Source organism: Eleutherodactylus coqui, chromosome 2 (assembly GCF_035609145.1).
Source record: "Eleutherodactylus coqui strain aEleCoq1 chromosome 2, aEleCoq1.hap1, whole genome shotgun sequence".
In the NCBI taxonomy this organism is placed as follows: Eukaryota; Metazoa; Chordata; class Amphibia; order Anura; family Eleutherodactylidae; genus Eleutherodactylus; species Eleutherodactylus coqui.
The window spans coordinates 160,179,703-160,198,747 of record NC_089838.1 but is presented as its reverse complement, the minus strand read 5'-3'; the positions used below and the strand labels follow the sequence as shown (position 1 = coordinate 160,198,747).

Genomic DNA, 19,045 nt, shown 5'->3' with positions numbered 1-19,045 from the left:
TCTCTGACTTCCCAATATCGTGCAAACTTGAAATTTGTCACAACCATTCTATAGGTGCTAAATAGGAAAAGTAAATGGCTAACAACTTGATTTATGCAATGCTAAGTGCAAAAGCATTGGCACCCTTATATAATGTACCTAATCTAATTCTCTTACTTCCCGAGGTCTTACAAACTTGAAATTTGGCAAGACCATTCCTTAGGTGCTAAATAGGAAAAGTAAAGGGGTCACGTGTTGATTATTCAATGCCAAGGGCAAAAATAAGTGACCCCCTATGTTATGTAACTTCCCAGTGTCATACAAGTGTGAAATCTGGCACAAGCATTCTTTAGGTCCTAAATAGGAAAAGTAAAGGGGGCACAACTTGATTACTCAATGCTAAGTATAAAAGTAAGTACACCCCTGTGTACTGTACCAAATCTAATTCTCTAACTTCCCAGTGTCGTACAAACTTAAAATTTGGCACAAACATTCTTTGGGTCCTAAATAGTAAAAGTATAGGGGGTCACAACTTGATTATAGGATTCTATGTGCAGAAGTAAGTGACCCCTTATGGTATGTAACTTCCTGGTGTCATAAAAACTTGAAATTTGGCACTACCATTCTATAGGTGCTAAATAGGAAAAGTAAATGGCTAACAACTCGATTTATGCAATGCTAAGTGCAAAAGTATTGGCACCCCTATATAATGTACCTAATCTAACTCTCTAACTTCCCGATGTTGTACAAACTTGAAATTTGGCAAGACCATTCCTTAGGTCCTAAATAGGAAAAGTAAAGGGGTCACATGTTGATTATTCAATGCCAAGGGCAAAAGTAAGTGACCCCCTATGTTATGTAACTTCCCGGTGTCATACAAGTGTGAAATCTGGCACAAGCATTCTTTAGGTCCTAAATAGGAAAAGTAAAGGGGTCACAACTTGATTATTCAATGCTAAGTATAAAAGTAAGTACACCCCTATGTACTGTACCAAATCTAATTATCTAACTTCCCAGTGTCGTACAAACTTAAAATTTGGCACAAACATTCTTTGGGTCCTAAATAGTAAAAGTATAGGGGTCACAACTTGATTATAGAATTCTATGCGCAGAAGTAAGTGACCCCTTATGGTATGTAACTTCCTGGTGTCATACAAACTTGAAATTTGGCACTACCATTCTATAGGTGCTAAATAGGAAAAGTAAAGGGGTCACAACTTGATTATTCAATGCGAAGAGCAAAAGTAAGTGCACCCCTATGTAATGTACCTAATCTAATTCTCTGACTTCCCAATATCGTGCAAACTTGAAATTTGTCACAACCATTCTATAGGTGCTAAATAGGAAAAGTAAATGGCTAACAACTCGATTTATGCAATGCTAAGTGCAAAAGTATTGGCACCCCTATATAATGTACCTAATCTAAGTCTTTAACTTCCCGATGTTGTACAAACTTGAAATTTGGTAAGACGATTCCTTAGGTCCTAAAATGGAAAAGTAAAGGGGTAACATGTTGATTATTCAATGCCAAGGGCAAAAGTAAGTGACCCCCTATGTTATGTAACTTCCCGATGTCATACAAGTGTGAAATCTGGCACAAGCATTCTTTAGGTCCTAAATAGGAAAAGTAAAGGGGTCACAACTTGATTATTCAATGCTAAGTATAAAAGTAAGTACACCCCCCCATGTAATGTACCAAATCTAATTCTCTAACTTCCCAGTGTCGTACAAACTTGAAATCTGGCACAAACATTCTTTGGATCCTAAATAGTAAAAGTATAGGGGTCACAACTTGATTATAGAATTCTAAGTGCAGAAATAAGTGACCACTTATTGTATGTAACTTCCTGGTGTCATACAAACTTGAAATTTGGCACCACCATTCTATAGGTGCTAAATAGGAAAAGTAAATGGCTAACAAGTCGATTTATGCAATGCTAAGTGCAAAAGTATTGGCACCCCTATATAATGTACCTAATCTAAGTCTTTAACTTCCCGATGTTGTACAAACTTGAAATTTGGTAAGACGATTCCTTAGGTCCTAAAATGGAAAAGTAAAGGGGTAACATGTTGATTATTCAATGCCAAGGGCAAAAGTAAGTGACCCCCTATGTTATGTAACTTCCCGATGTCATACAAGTGTGAAATCTGGCACAAGCATTCTTTAGGTCCTAAATAGGAAAAGTAAAGGGGGCACAACTTGATTACTCAATGCTAAGTATAAAAGTAAGTACACCCCTCTAATTCTCTAACTTCCCAGTGTCGTACAAACTTAAAATTTGGCACAAACATTCTTTGGGTCCTAAATAGTAAAAGTATAGGGGTCACAACTTGATTATAGAATTCTATGTGCAGAAGTAAGTGACCCCTTATGGTATGTAACTTCCTGGTGTCATACAAACTTGAAATTTGGCACTACCATTCTATAGGTGCTAAATAGGAAAAGTAAAGGGGTCACAACTTGATTATTCAATGCAAAGTGCAAAAGTAAGTGCACCCCTATGTAATGTACCTAATCTAATTCTCAGACTTCTCGATATCGTACAAACTTGAAATTTGTCACAACCATTCTATAGGTGCTAAATAGGAAAAGTAAATGGCTAACAACTTGATTTATGCAATGCTAAGTGCAAAAGTATTGGCACCCCTATATAATGTACCTAATCTAAGTCTTTAACTTCCTGATGTTGTACAAACTTGAAATTTGGTAAGACCATTCCTTAGGTCCTAAAATGGAAAAGTAAAGGGGTAACATGTTGATTATTCAATGCCAAGGGCAAAAGTAAGTGACCCCCTATGTTATGTAACTTCCCGATGTCATACAAGTGTGAAATCTGGCACAAGCATTCTTTAGGTCCTAAATAGGAAAAGTAAAGGGGTCACAACTTGATTATTCAATGCTAAGTATAAAAGTAAGTACACCCCCCCATGTAATGTACCAAATCTAATTCTCTAACTTCCCAGTGTCGTACAAACTTGAAATTTGGCACAAACATTCTTTGGATCCTAAATAGTAAAAGTATAGGGGTCACAACTTGATTATAGAATTCTAAGTGCAGAAATAAGTGACCCCTTATTGTATGTAACTTCCTGGTGTCATGCAAACTTAAAATTTGGCACCACCATTCTATAGGTGCTAAATAGGAAAAGTAAGTGGCTAACAAGTCGATTTATGCAATGCTAAGTGCAAAAGTATTGGCACCCCTATATAATGTACCTAATCTAAGTCTTTAACTTCCCGATGTTGTACAAACTTGAAATTTGGTAAGACGATTCCTTAGGTCCTAAAATGGAAAAGTAAAGGGGTAACATGTTGATTATTCAATGCCAAGGGCAAAAGTAAGTGACCCCCTATGTTATGTAACTTCCCGATGTCATACAAGTGTGAAATCTGGCACAAGCATTCTTTAGGTCCTAAATAGGAAAAGTAAAGGGGTCACAACTTGATTATTCAATGCTAAGTATAAAAGTAAGTACACCCCTCTAATTCTCTAACTTCCCAGTGTCGTACAAACTTAAAATTCGGCACAAACATTCTTTGGGTCCTAAATAGTAAAAGTATAGGGGTCACAACTTGATTATAGAATTCTATGTGCAGAAGTAAGTGACCCCTTATGGTATGTAACTTCCTGGTGTCATACAAACTTGAAATTTGGCACTACCATTCTATAGGTGCTAAATAGGAAAAGTAAAGGGGTCACAACTTGATTATTCAATGCAAAGTGCAAAAGTAAGTGCACCCCTATGTAATGTACCTAATCTAATTCTCTGACTTCTCGATATCGTACAAACTTGAAATTTGCCAAAACCATTCTATAGGTGCTAAATAGGAAAAGTAAATGGCTAACAACTTGATTTATGCAATGCTAAGTGCAAAAGTATTGGCACCCCTATATAATGTACCTAATCTAAGTCTTTAACTTCCTGATGTTGTACAAACTTGAAATTTGGTAAGACCATTCCTTAGGTCCTAAATAGGAAAAGTAAAGGGGTAACATGTTGATTATTCAATGCCAAGGGCAAAAGTAGTGACCCCCTATGTTATGTAACTTCCCGATGTCATACAAGTGTGAAATCTGGCACAAGCATTCTTTAGGTCCTAAATAGGAAAAGTAAAGGGGTCACAACTTGATTATTCAATGCTAAGTATAAAAGTAAGTACACCCCCCCATGTAATGTACCAAATCTAATTCTCTAACTTCCCAGTGTCGTACAAACTTGAAATTTGGCACAAACATTCTTTGGATCCTAAATAGTAAAAGTATAGGGGTCACAACTTGATTATAGAATTCTAAGTGCAGAAATAAGTGACCCCTTATGGTATGAAACTTCCTGGTGTCATACAAACTCGAAATTTGGCACCACCATTCTATAGGTGCTAAATAGGAAAAGTAAAAGGGTCATAACTTGATTATTCAATGCGAAGTGCAAAAGTAAGTGCACCCCTATGTAATGTACCTAATCTAATTCTCTAACTTCCTGATATCGTACAAACTTGAAATTTGGCACAACCATTCTATAGGTGCTAAATAGGAAAAGTAAATGGCTAACAACTTGATTTATGCAATGCTAAGTGCAAAAGTATTGGCACCCCTATATAATGTACCTAATCTAAGTCTTTAACTTCCCGATGTTGTACAAACTTGAAATTTGGTAAGACCATTCCTTAGGTCCTAAATAGGAAAAGTAAAGGGGTAACATGTTGATTATTCAATGCCAAGGGCAGAAGTAGTGACCCCCTATGTTATGTAACTTCCCGATGTCATACAAGTGTGAAATCTGGCACAAGCATTCTTTAGGTCCTAAATAGGAAAAGTAAAGGGGTCACAACTTGATTATTCAATGCTAAGTATAAAAGTAAGTACACCCTCCCATGTAATGTACCAAATCTAATTCTTTAACTTCCCAGTGTCGTACAAACTTGAAATTTGGCACAAACATTCTTTGGATCCTAAATAGTAAAAGTATAGGGGTCACAACTTGATTATAGAATTCTAAGTGCAGAAATAAGTGACCCCTTATGGTATGAAACTTCCTGGTGTCATACAAACTCGAAATTTGGCACCACCATTCTATAGGTGCTAAATAGGAAAAGTAAAAGGGTCATAACTTGATTATTCAATGCGAAGTGCAAAAGTAAGTGCACCCCTATGTAATGTACCTAATCTAATTCTCTAACTTCCTGATATCGTACAAACTTGAAATTTGGCACAACCATTCCATAGGTGCTAAATAGGAAAAATAAATGGCTAACAACTCGATTTATGCAATGCTAAGTGCAAAAGTATTGACAACGCTATGTAATATACCTAATCTAATTCTCTAACTTCCCAGTATCATACATATAGTGAAGGAAATAAGTATTTGATCCCTTTCTGATTTTGTAAGTTTGCCCACTGTCAAAGACATGAACAGTCTATAATTTTTAGGGTAGGTTAATTTTTACATTGAGTGATAGAATATCCAAAATCAAAATTCAGAAAATCCCATTGTCTAAACTATATATATTTATTTGCATTCTGCACAGAGAAATAAGTATTTGATCCCTTACCAACCATTAAGGGTTCAGGCTCCTGCACACCAGTTAGACGCTCCTAATCAACTCGTTACCTGCATTAAAGACAGCTGACCTAAATGGTCACCTGTATAAAAGACTCCTGTCCACAGACTCAATTAATCAGTCAGACTCTAACCTCTGCAACATGGGCAAGACCAAAGAGCTTTCTAAGGATGTCAGGGACAAGATCATATACCTGCACAAGGCTGGATTGGGCTACAAAACCATAAGTAAGATGCTGGGTGAGAAGGAGACAACTGTTGGTGCAATAGAAAGAAAATGGAAGACATACAAAATGACTATCAATCGGCATTGACCTAGGGCTCCATGCAAAATTTCAACTTGTGGGGTATGCTTGATCAGGGGGAAGGTGAGAGATCAGCCTAAAACTACACGGGGGGAACTTGTTAATGATCTCAAGGCAGCTGGGACCACAGTCACCAAGAAAACCATTGGTAACACATTACGCCGTAATGGATTAAAATCCTGCAGTGCCCGTAAGGTTCCCCTGCTAAAGAAGGCACATGTGCAGGCCCATCTGAAGCTTGCAAATGAACACCTGGATGATTCTGAGAGTGATTGGGAGAAGGCGCTGTGGTCAGATGAGAAAAAAAATTGAGCTCTTTGGCATTAACTCAACTCGCCGTGTTTGGAAGAAGAGAAAGGCTGCCTATGACCCAAAGAACACCGTCCCCACTGTCAAGCATGGAGGTGGAAACATTATGTTTTGGGGGTGTTTCTCTGCTAAGGGCACAGGACTACTTCACCGCATCAATTAGAAAATGGATGGAGCCATGTACCGTAAAATCCTGAGTGACAACCTCCTTCCCTCCACCAGGACATCAAAAATGGGTCGTGGCAGGGTCTTCCAGCACAACAATGACACAAAACATACAGCCAAGGCAACAAAGGAGTGTCTTAAAAAGAAGCACATTAAGGTCATGAAGTGGCCTAGTCAGTCTGCAGACCTTAAACCCATAGAAAACTTATGGAGGGAGCTGAAGATCAGAGTTGCCAAGCGACAGCGTCGAAATCTTAATGATTTAGCGAAGATCTGCAAAGAGGAGTGGGCCAAAATTCCTTCTCACATGTGTGCTAACCTCATCATCAACTACAAAAACTGTCTGACTGCTGTGATTGGCAACAAGGGTTTTGCCACCAAGTATTAAGTTTTGTTTGTGAGAGGGATCAAATACTTATTTCTCTGTGCAAAATGCAAATAAATATACATAATTTAGACAATATAATTTTCTGGATTTTTGGTGGGCTATTTTATCTCTCACTGTTAAAATTAACCTACCTTAAAAATTATAGACTGTTCATGTCTTTGACAGTGGGCAAACATACAAAATCAGCAAGGGATCAAATACTTATTTCCTTCACTGTACTTGAAATTTGGTACGACCATTCTTTAGGTCGTAAATAGGAAAAGTAAAGGGGTCGCGATTTGATTATTCAATTCTAAGTGTGAAAGTAAGTGACCCCATATGTAATGTAACTAATAACACACTTCTAAACGGCACAAGCATGAAATTTGCCACGACCATTCTATACATCCTAATAGCAAAAGCAAAGGGGTTGCAACTTCAATATTCAATTTTAAGCGTGAAAAACTGAAAATCTGCGATACAGGACATAGTTCTTTTCTCATAAACCATTAAGCCTAGGGAAATGATTTGCATACTGAGGAGAATCTACCTCGCCTGTACCAAACACCTGTACCAAATTAACTCGGATGAAGCCAGGTACATCAGGATATATATATATATATATAGTAGGGGTGCGCTACAGAAGATGGCCTGTAGGCGGCAACATACAATCAGTCTGATGCCTGAAGTAAGAAGGAAAACACCCACAGGTGTGGTCAGTGCTATAAAAAAGGGTTGTTCCCACTGCAGCAAGAGAGTGCAGGGCTGCCAGGCCCAGTGTGACAGCTCAAGGGAGTGCAGGGCTGCCAGGCCCAGTGTGTCAGCTCAGTGGAGCTGTAAGGCTGCCAGGCCCCGTGTGTGGCTAAGAAGGCTAGAGGTGGACAGGGAGATGCCCCTCACCTCAACATCAGAGACAGTGTGAGAGCTCAGTGGAGCTGGGGCTGCTAGGCCCAGTGTGTGACTAAGAAGGCCAGAGGTGGAGAGGGAGACGCCCCTCACCTCCACATCTAGGAGAGGTGTGTGGTTCGGAGATCCAGGCGGCGGTGATTCCCTTTGTGAACGGAGAGGCGCTGTGGACAAGGCGCTGCCAGACCAGAGTGAGGACAGACTTTGTGCAGAGTCCCTGGAAAGCTGGGCGGAGTTAACCTGGAAAGCTGAAGGAAGCCAAACCATGAGGAGAGGGGTTGGGTGAGAATTCCTGCATAAAGTGACAAGGACTGTTATTTGAGTGCCTTATAGACATTATCTTGCTGGAGAGACCCTGCTTTGTTTATGATTGAGAATTTGGAATTACCGTCACCTGCCTCTGCTTGTCGCGCTTAACAGCGTACAAAAAAGTCACGCTTAACAGCGTACAATATCTTTGTTAGCCGACAGACTACCACCTACATGGAAAATGCGAGACAACAAACCCCATTTTTTAGCCAGCTCTGTTGTAGCTCTGGATACTCAGACTGTTTTAAAATAATGGGCAGCACTTTTTTCTTTTTGTTTTTAACTCTTTTTCACATATTGTATTGTAATAGTTTATTTCCCAGGCTAATAAAGAATGAGTGTATTGATACATTTATCTCCTTTTAACTGGTGCAATATGACAAAATAGTAGTTTGAGACAAATATTTAAAAAACTCACTGCTTCATATATTCTAGTTTTCTGCAATTACACTAAAATCTTTGAGACATTTTTACAAACAACATCTAGTACTTTAGTGTATATCAAATTGATTTAGATAAAGTGCTTAGCATGAAAACAACAGCAGAGGTTCTGTATGTGCTTTATTCATCTTCATTCCTGTGATTTATTGCATTTCGGATTGTTATGTATGTGTATACATATAGAGAAAGGAGAAAAGTGATAGACATTAAGGTGTATTTTATGAAGTATGGTATCTGTAGATTCAATCCCTGTGTGATATAGTGCATGACATTATTAAATTAGCACCTGTCCTCTCCAAACCAGGCTCATTAATATTCAATGGCTTCCTGTTCACACCTGTATAGGGATCCTATCCTCCCTTTTGTGCTCCTGTAGATCATTGCTCCCATGGCCTGCAGGGACGTAACACAAATAGGTTTCAAATAGAAATTTGTGGTGGAGTTTTATACACCAAACCATAGCCCTATTCTAATTTTAGCATGTGGGACCATTGCATGAATACAAGTTAAAGTGATTGTCTGGTCACTTAAAACAGTTGTTTAAAATAAGAAACAAAAGTTGTCAGAACAGGGGCAGCAGGGGATCAGTAAGGTGAATGTTGCTTGTCTGATGTCTAAAGACATTCTAATTGAAGGCTGTACAGCTTTGATGTCGGAAAAGATCCGGCAGGGTATTCTTACTGTATATTACTGGCCGCTCTGTTGTCGGGGGCCTCTCCAGCATGTCCCATACCACAGTACTGTCTCTAGCCAGCAGATGGCACCATTGTATAATGGCAGAAAAAGAGATCCCCCTAGGAAACCCTGAATCCAAAATTGGATTGAAAAGGGTTAGTGGCTGCACAGACGCTTTAATAGCCTTTTATTTATCAACAAATGATACTTTATATTCTCTTTTGTTTGATATTCTGTCTTAGCATACATAGGTAGGTTTAAAAATAGAAAACAACTGTAATAGAGATCCATATATAACAATAATCAGTCATTTGTAATGGCCAATAAGATTGACATGGTAAAATATACTGTGGCCATTCAATAACCTCTGAGACCTAACCTCTGAGATTCTGGATATTACATTTTGGCAGCATATCGTTATGGTGCATACAATCTAAGCACAAGGATCAAAGTTAAGTAAAGAATAATTTAAACCACTGCTCATGTGCCTGGACCTTAGAACTCGGCATGGGGCAAAGAAGATATAGCAATGAGGTAGATTAATAAATAATCAAGGAGAAATTATAGGCATAAATATGCATAGTCTGCATCTCATCTGTTCTGCATTTAGAGTTTGCATAAATATGTTTAATTTTACTCTTTCATTCATTAAATAAATATCCTTATATGGTGGATCCTTTTCTTTATCTAGAACTGTTTTTTTCCAGTCTAAATGGGTTGTCACAAAGTTTATTATAGTCTCTAAACTATAAACATTGTGTAAAGATTTCTGGACACATTTTTATTTTTTTAATATTAATGCTACAAGAATCATCCAGCATCAAATGTGATGACGTGGGACATAGATGAGCTAGTTTACAGATACAGGAGTATAGACTATCTACAGGTTAGCATTTGCCATGAGGCCCTTGTGGGCAGGTGTCTAGGGCGGCAGAAATTAGGGAACAGCAATGTAATGAGCAAATATGCCTTAAATCTTGTGATCCTGGTAGTGGTAGTCCTGGCATATCAAGCTTACTTTTCAAATTTACCAAGTCCTGAATTCCAGCTAAAATGTAATTATTTTTCATTTGATAAAGGATTTTACATTTTTGCAGATACCTATCCTTTTGCCCTACATATCAGGTGGTATGGTTGTTATATAGATGGCTTTCTCCCGGTATGATGTGGTAATAAGGATGATGCAGACTCATTTCTTCAATATATTACCAATATGGGAACAAAATTTTGGGGTGATTGGGATGTTAGAACTGTTTTGGGGGTATTTTGGGGTCATAGATTCTGAAAATGGCATTAGTTTTTTTTCCATCAGGTCTGCTTATCAAGATATTACATATGTCCATCTAATATAATGCATGTACACATATTGTATTATACATGTAATGCCTGCCAATCAAAAGCTGAAGGTAAGATAAATCCCAAGAAGCCTAGAACATGAATGACACAAAAAAGTTTCTTCATTGTGACTAGAGATGAGCGAGCACCCAAATGCTCGAGTCCGCGTTATTCGAGTTGAGCTTTTCGTAAAATTCGAGAGCTCTACTCGAGTAACGAACCCCATTGACTACAATGGGGGACTCGAGCATTTTTGTATGTGGGACGCCGGGTGCTGAGCTTTTTTTTTTTCCTTGGTTCGTGTTCTCTCTCTTTCTCTCCTCCCTGACAAATAATTTGCGATTGACGTGTGTCGCGGTGGGGAGGGGCCAAAACAGGCACGTCACAGCGAGAAGGAGCCAAAAACTGGGGCGGGGTCGAACACGGCTTGATGCTTGTTCGAGTAACGACCACCATCGAGTACGCTAATACTTGAATCAGCATCAAGCTCGGCAGAGTATGTTCGCTCAACTCTAATTGTGACACATCGCTGAAACTACATTTCTATGATTTCCTGCGATGAGATGTTCCTAGGTGTTTCACCAGTAGTCCGCCATCATATGTGTATCACATCGTCCGCAGTCCTGTTCTTCCACGGTCCTAGTGAAGTCGCTCACCCTGTTCATCACCTACATCACCAACACAATCTGGTCAATTTGATCCAAAATGACTGCAGGTCCTGCAATTTGATGCTCAGGTTACAACCAAGTGTTCAAAAACAGAAGTGCGCATACTCTCCACAAGTTCACCGTAGTTTTACGGCTTTATGGTTCCCAAGGAAAAGTTTTACAACCATACAAAACAACCACCTTGCACGTGCTTCAAAGTTGTCCAGTGAGCTTGGAAATGCTGGTGTTTCATGAGTTCCCGGATTTAGGCTCCATCGAATTTACCTGCTTTTAGCTTCTCCATTCTCATTGCAGGAAATTTCCTACATTTGTAGCTGAAACACATTCCATTTCTTTTCAATGTCTTTACAAATTGTTTGAAATTGATGTGCAGTGGTGGCTATTATATGTACTAATAGTAAGCAAATGCTGGTGGGAAAATAAAGTATGTATAACAAAAATAGATAATTGAATCAAGAGTATCTCAAAAACGAGAGCTCCTAGAACAAACTAGATGGCACTTTCAGAATCAGCGGCACAAAAATACCCAGAATAAGGTCTAAAGTTTTAGGCACCATGAAATTATTTTTTTTTGTTCTCCAGTGATTCTATGAACTTTCAATTTACTGCTACTTATGATTGTCAAATAATGAATTTGTTTAGACATCACATTGACAGGTAACAGAAGCACACATAAAGTGAGCATTTGCTCATTGCAAAAATCAATGGCAACAAACTCTATTTTGACAGCATCCTCTTGTCATGTGCCAGCAGTTATTAGAAACATACTAGTAGGAGAACTTACACGCACAAAAAGGAAATGTTCTGATTCAAACAGGTACTCTATTGAGGAAACCAGAGTCTTCTCATATTTATGGGAAATAGGTTATCCCATGGGGTCACTTAGCAGAACCAAACACATTGATCGATAGAAAAAAATCTATTAGATAGAGATTGTTACACAAAAGATACATGAGCTTAGCAAGCTTCGTTTTTTATGGAATTTAGTCTACAATAAACAGAAGTTAAAAAGTTTATAACAAAAAAAAAAAATTAAGTTTCTTCTCCCAGTAGATCACATCTCCTTTCCCCACCTTTTGCAGGCTTAAAGGGGTTGTCATGGAAATACTATTGATGACCTATCGTCAGGATAGGTCAACCATAGTTGATCGACCAGGGTCTGCCGCTCAGGACCCCGACTGATCAGCTGTGCGGGCACATGCTGTCAGCGCTGCAATAACACAGCGGTCGGAGCGGAAGCCTCCGCGACGACCTTTGTGTAGTGGCTGGGCTTGTAACTGTAGGCACAACTCGCATTGAAATCAATTGGAGCCGTACTTGCAGTTACAACCGCCGACCACTACATGGGACGTTGGTGCGGAGACTTCTGCTCCAAATACACAGAGGTCGGAGCTGAAACTTCTGCGCTGACCTCCTTATAGTGGCCAGCGCTTGTACTGCAGGCACGGCTACCACTGATTTCAATGAGAGCTGTGCCTGCAGTTACAAGCACCGGCCACTACACGGAGGTGGGCGCAGAGGCTTCCGCTCCGACCTCTGTGTTATTACAGCATGCGCCCGCACAGCTGATCGGTCTGGGTCCCGAGCAGCGGACACCAGGCCGATCAACTATGGTTGACCTATCCTGATGATAAGTCATCAATAGTATTTCCATGGAAAACTCCTTTAAGCCTGGAAGGGGAGTGGGAAAGAGATGTGAACTACTGGGATGAGAAACTTAATTGTTTGGTTTTTCTGTTATAATCTTATTTATCTAGAGGTCTGAATGTTAAACAGGACTTGTCTTTATATTACGAATATTAGTTTAGGTGTTTTCATATATTTCAGATATGTGGGGTCCAAATGTTTATTCTTAAAGGGCCACTCCGGTGATTTTTTTCCTTCCCTATTCATTACGTAGCTAGCCCCCCAGTATATACAAATCAGCTACTGTTAGCGTAGTTAGTTATTTATTTCTCTCTGCAACTCCTGGTCTTTTTTTTCCCCCCAGATGGCCATGTGATTTCAGTTCTGACCAGCTTAGATTTACTAAGGTTTATGTGTGAAGTTTCTAGTCAGTTTATCAGTCTGTGTGATGTTATTACTTGGACCCTACCGCAGAAACTGCTTAGAGAGAGATACAGACACTCCTATCACAATTACTGATAATGGTCACACAGTTATAATAGAGGAGATCACCACTCTTCCTCCTCACTGTATATTTATGGTCTATAGCTTATTTAGGTGAATATAGAAGGTAATGATAATTAAACTGTGCCCCCAGCAGGCAGAATTGTATAGCTTTTATTTAGTGCTGAATGGATGGATCATGGGATTGATGAGAAATGAAACAAAAAAATTGCACCATCAAGATGGTGCCTAATAAGTATGATACAGGAGGCTGCACTGTGCGGAATTGGCTGCAATACACCAACCTCCAGAGTATGATAGGCAATCCAGTGAGGGGCACAGGCATGGAAAAATTTGTTTTTGCTGGAGTGGCACTTTAGGCCTCTTTCACACGGGCGATGCGATATTGTCAAGAGAAAATCAATGAATGGCTGTGATTGGCTATGATGAACCAATCACAGCCATTCATTGAATGGCTGTAATTGGTCCATCAAGCGCTGGCTCTCATTGGCTGAGCCGCGGTGCTTGAGAACCAAACACAGCCAGTGCTTCCCGGAGGTGGAAAATTCGAACCCCTGGCCAGGAAGCGCTAAGGGAATACTACAAACAAGTGCCAGGGACCTGCAGAGAAGATTGCAGTGTAGTGAAAAGATGCTGTTAAACAATGTATTTGTTTTGTTTTTTTTTCTTCTATGCAGCTAGGGCTTATTGTAGGGCTTTTACAGTAGGATTTCCAACTGTAAAAGTCGCATCGCACGCAAACCACCTTTTCGTGTGATGCAACTGAAAGGAAGGCTCCATAGAAAAACATGGGCTACGAAACATTGCAAATCGCGGTAATATTTAGCAACTTGCAATTTTTTTCACTCGCATTGTCGCAGGCTACAAAGCATTGATAATGTGAAGGAATCCATAGGAAAGCATGGGCTTCAGATACATACGATCTGTAGCACAGTTGCGTCGTGAGAAAATCGCGCACTTTTGTCGCCCGTGTGAAACTGGCCTTAATAATTCACTACACCGATGCGTATCAGGAGGATTTAACGTGATAGATTTTACTTTGCTATTTAAACCAGTCTATATGACACTATGGCATGCTTTGAGGAAGGAGTGTTCTGAAACCAAAGCATTTTTTCCCACCTGGTCTGTTTTTTTAAGATGACTTTATAAATGTGTAATTTTATTTGCAGCCTTCACAGAGCTGTTTTTTTTAACCCTGACAATTCCTCTAGTGCAAAATCCAAAAACAGTGGGTATCTGAGTATGAAGTATCAAGTGGTGGGCATAAGCAGAACATGTCACAACCAATCAATACATATGCTGTAGATATGTGTAATTCTGCCCGCTGGTGGCCAAGGCTCCTACGCATGATGCGTACTGTACTTTGCAGATAACTCAGTGGTTGCATCAATTTGACAAAGCGTTTGGGTGCAGATTTATGAAAACTGTCTAAAAGAAAAACTGTTTTTTTTTGTGCACCAATTACCTTTTGTTTGAGCCTACATAGAAAACCAACCAGGGGCTGGTCTGTTTATTACATATGCAAGGTGCCTATTGTTTACTCAAAACAGCGAGCACCCTGTCTGGGTACTAACAAGAAGCTGCAGCTATAACTGGTTTTCTGTTCTTATATGGCATAGTTAGGAGTGCAGGATCATTCTTGGTCCTCCTCTGGGTGCAGACATGCAGCTTCTGTCTGGGCTCCTGCTCCTGTCCTGTATCTGTGTTTCAGGAGTGAACGCTTTAAGTCATGTACCTGTCCTTCTATGGTCAACAGAAAGGTGAGTACCTCAGAGCACATCATTGTATGCAGGATGTAGGTAATGCCATATAATATAGCAAATGCAAAACAGAGGTATCCAAATCTAGTAGGACTACTCTAGGGACAATCAATGGTAAGGCCCCGTGTAACAAGCTAGAGTTTACCAGATTGATGCAGAGTTTTCCATTGCTGACTATTTGCATTTATGTCTTTCATTGGTATTTTCCATTCTACCTTATGAAGTTCCACTGATTCCTTCAAGAGGACCTATTACATCTGCTGCCGTGTCCTTGTTACTGTATACTGTAATTTTATTCCCCTTGAAGTAATTCTGGAGCAGATTTTCTTAGAAATAGGCACTATGCCATAAGGAGTGGTAAGAGGTCCTGTTGACTGAAGATTTTATTCTATTTGTCTTGCTGCATACCAGCAGATAGTTAAAGCCGTTGTCCATCTGGTAAGCTCATCTATCCTCAGCATTAATCAGCAATAGCTTATTGACAGGGATTCACTGACTGGGATCCTCTCCAATCAGCTATTTGCTGGCCTTCTGTGTCAGGTGTACAGAGTTGGCAGCATACAGCTCTGTACACTTTGTATGGCCCAGTATGATATTGCAGGTAGAGCTAGCATTCACTTCAATGGGAACTATACCATGCCACACCACTGCAAAGTGTATGGAACTGTGTGCTTTCGGCTCCATAGACTGACACAGTGGCTTGGTGAATAGCTAATTGGTGGGGTTTGTAGGCTGTAGACTCCCATAGATAAACTATTAATGACCTATCTTGAGTATAGGTTATCAATCTTCATCAACCTAGAGAGCTGGACAACTCCTTTAAAGCTGCCTGTATATGGCAGAGCCAGATTCTGCATGCGAGAGCCCGCAGCAGAATCCAACCCTGACAGCAGGGGTACCTGTCTTTTCTTGTCTTCATCTGTAATGTGGATGGACCTGGCAGCTCACCGTCAGACAGGCGCAGTACAGATTGTTTTTGTAAATTTGTTTCCTGTACACTCATTAGGCGATGATGCAAAATATGCAACCTGTCCACAATGTTAATTGCGGACGAGCCGTAAGTCGGGCGGCTTCCATTGACTTCAATAGAAGCTGACCATGCGGAATCTGTGCAAAAATAGAGCATACTGCGATATTTCCTATGCTTGCAGAAACCACAATTTGTTACCGCAAGTGTGCAGAAAAAGCGTTTTTCCATAGCATGCTGTGGACGGTGTCTGCCGGACGGTTCCGCAGCAAAAATCCGCCTGTGTGCAATATGAAGATATGCTGCAATCAGTCCACAGGTAGACTAACGAATGAGAAATTCCAAATTTCTTTTTGCACACAAATATTTTTCAGGCCTTTTAGTTAAAGTTCCGCTTTGTGCAAACAGGTACATTCAAACACAATTTATCATTGGAATTGCCTAAGTACAAACCCCCTAGTGGTACACCGAAGGGGCAGCTCATATGCCCCTCAAATGAGTCTGAACTAGTTTTGGTTAAAATAACGCTAGATAAAGACACGCGAAATGCTGATATGTTACATACCTACTACGGCTCTGTGTTGGGGTACTAGTGTTTTAAACAGTAAGAATCAAGCATAACCCCTAAGCCCCAAAATAAAATTTATAACAGGGCCCCCACATATTGCATTTGCATTAGTGTTTGAATGATAGAGTGGTCTCTAAGCCTTCTCTGACAGCGGGGCCCGTGTACACTACAATAAACATGTATTTTCAAAACATTTTGATTGTTCATATGAAAATCAGTAACAGAATGAAATCACCCTACCAGTGATTCAGGGAGGTGCATCAAATATGTTCCCATGGCTGATCCACCTCCATATGGATTGCCACACTTGGACTATTTCTCATAGCTTTGATTCAATGTTTCACTAGTGGGGTGATTTTGTATTGTTATATTGTATTTTCATGTAAACACGCAGGAGATTTAGAAAATACACGCCTTTACTGCTCATTTATTTATTTTTAATACTGTAATTTTTATTTGAGATTTTTAAACTTTACAATAATGTAATAAACATTTAACTGGAATGCATCACAGTCTCATTAATATGTAACAAAAGCAGTTTAGAGTGATATCGATTGGGGGGTAAGAGAGGAGAAAAAAACATATCTGATGGGCAACTTTTGAGAAGTCTTTTCTTTTGGTGTCCCGGTCCAGTCGTGAAGCTAGACTGTTAATTGAGAGTAACGGCCTGGCCAGGGCCTAACCTGGATTTATAGGGAATAGGGACGAATTAGGAAAAGATAGGAAAGGGGGGAGGGGTGACTTCTGAGACAGGGGGAGTTTTTCCCATTGGGTGGACGCTCCAGGGGACAGTCTCGGGCTATAGGATTGTAAATTAGTAGGCAGTTATTATTATTATTCTTTTTTACAGGGATGTTACGAATCTATTATTTTGCGAGGGGCAGGAGTTACTGCTCATTTATTTACTACTCAGTCTGGATTAAGAGGGCATAAAGCAGCTCTGAATTGCACATGTGACCTGACATCCATTAACAACGGCTACTAACTAGTATATTGTATGATCAGGGCCTGTGTGCCTCTGCTACCTCTGTATCCACAATAGTTATACTCCTGGGAAGAATAGCCGCTCTCGTTATCAACAATACTAAAACTTTGACAGACCCTTTATAAATCCATAAGGTCCATCAGATATTGTCCGGCTCCACTTGAAAACAGATCCATCATGCCTATTTTGCTTATGCTAGGAACAGAAGCCAGTTGAGTGAACAGAGCCTGAAATTTATGACTGTTGTGATTTCTGCTTTAAAGAAATTGCAAAATTCTCTCACAAATTCTAAACACAAAATATCTTCATCACAGAAAGTTTTTGGTCATAAAAAAGCTAATACAGTCTGAGCTGGACAAATAATTTACACCTGATTATTAACATAGATTTGCTGTGATATGGAGTTGCCCTTCAATAACACTTGCACTATAAGGCCTCGGTCAGACAAGCATTTTTTTTACAACAGGGTACTGCAGCGGGGACGAAAGAATCCCCTGCCACAGTTGTCACAGCTGGGGCAGAGGATCACGATGTTCTCCCATTGCTTTCAATGGGGCTGCTGTCACATTGAAAGCAATGGGATGCAGGCAACCCCCGCAGTGATTTTTGGGGAAGGGTTTGAAATATAAGACCTTCCCTGAAAATAAGCCCTAGCTGAACAAAAAAAATAAAAACCAAGTAATACATCACTTAACAGTGTTGTCGGGGCTCCGGCGCTTCTTCTCTCTGGCTCCCTAGCAATGTTCTTCAGCATTTTCTTCTGGCCAGGAAATTAAAATTAACCGCCTCCTGGAAGCACTGCCTCTGATTGGCTGAGCTCTGTGACCAATCAGAGGCAGCACTCAGCTGTCATTTATTGAATGGCTGAGCGCTGCCTCCATAGTGTAAATTAATCCGCAGCATGTCAATTTATGCTGTGGATTTTTAGCATAGATTTCACCTTTTTAAATGATGGTTGAAATCCAGATAAAAATCCATAAAGTATGTATGATAAGAGATGATAGGTGCTGTTCTAAGAATATTTTCTACATGAAAATCCATGTAACATGTGGATTCTGATTTGGATTTTAGTACGGATTTTCTCTGGTGAAAATCTGCTATGTGCAAACATACCTTCAAACGTTAAGTCCCATGAGCCATTGGTCACTGGATTGGGGCTTACACACATGGCCGTGGTTTTGTCCCATCATCCAGCCGTGAAAATCACAGCTGCATAACAGGACAAAACAAAACCATCTAATAAGTTCAAGGTGTGCTCTTTTTTTCTGCACAATTGGGCGATGTTTCAACCATCTCCTAGCATATTGCGCACACATTCGTGCACCCCCTTCACATCTATCGGGGCTTTGGGTGCGTATGTGTGTAGGAAAAAAGGGCATGCTGCTTCTGTGTGTCTAAAATGTTCTGCAAAATTACATACAGTTACAGTCAGTAGGCAGCAATCTTACAGATCAAGGAACATATATCATAAGGCTCTTTCATGGAGGTGGAAGATTTCAAACTTCTGCAGCTAAGGGCAGCCTCACACGAGCGCGAGTGCAAAAATGCTTGCTCCTGCGCAGCGTATTTGCACAGCGAAGGAATGTTTTTTGCGCCCAGGTTCCGGCCGTTTACACG

The 19,045-nt window shown here is 40.0% G+C and overlaps 1 protein-coding gene across 1 annotated transcript in view; it reads left to right on the top strand.

Moving 5' to 3' along the window:
- Positions 1 to 14,743: 14,743 nt before the first annotated feature.
- Positions 14,744 to 19,045, top strand: part of LOC136611885 (V-type proton ATPase subunit S1-like) — an 88,003-nt gene continuing 83,701 nt past the window's right edge. The window contains exon 1 of the mRNA XM_066591848.1: positions 14,744 to 14,908. Coding sequence (XP_066447945.1) covers positions 14,811 to 14,908 — 98 coding nt within the window. The 5' untranslated portion in view covers positions 14,744 to 14,810. The remainder of the gene's footprint in view (positions 14,909 to 19,045) is intronic.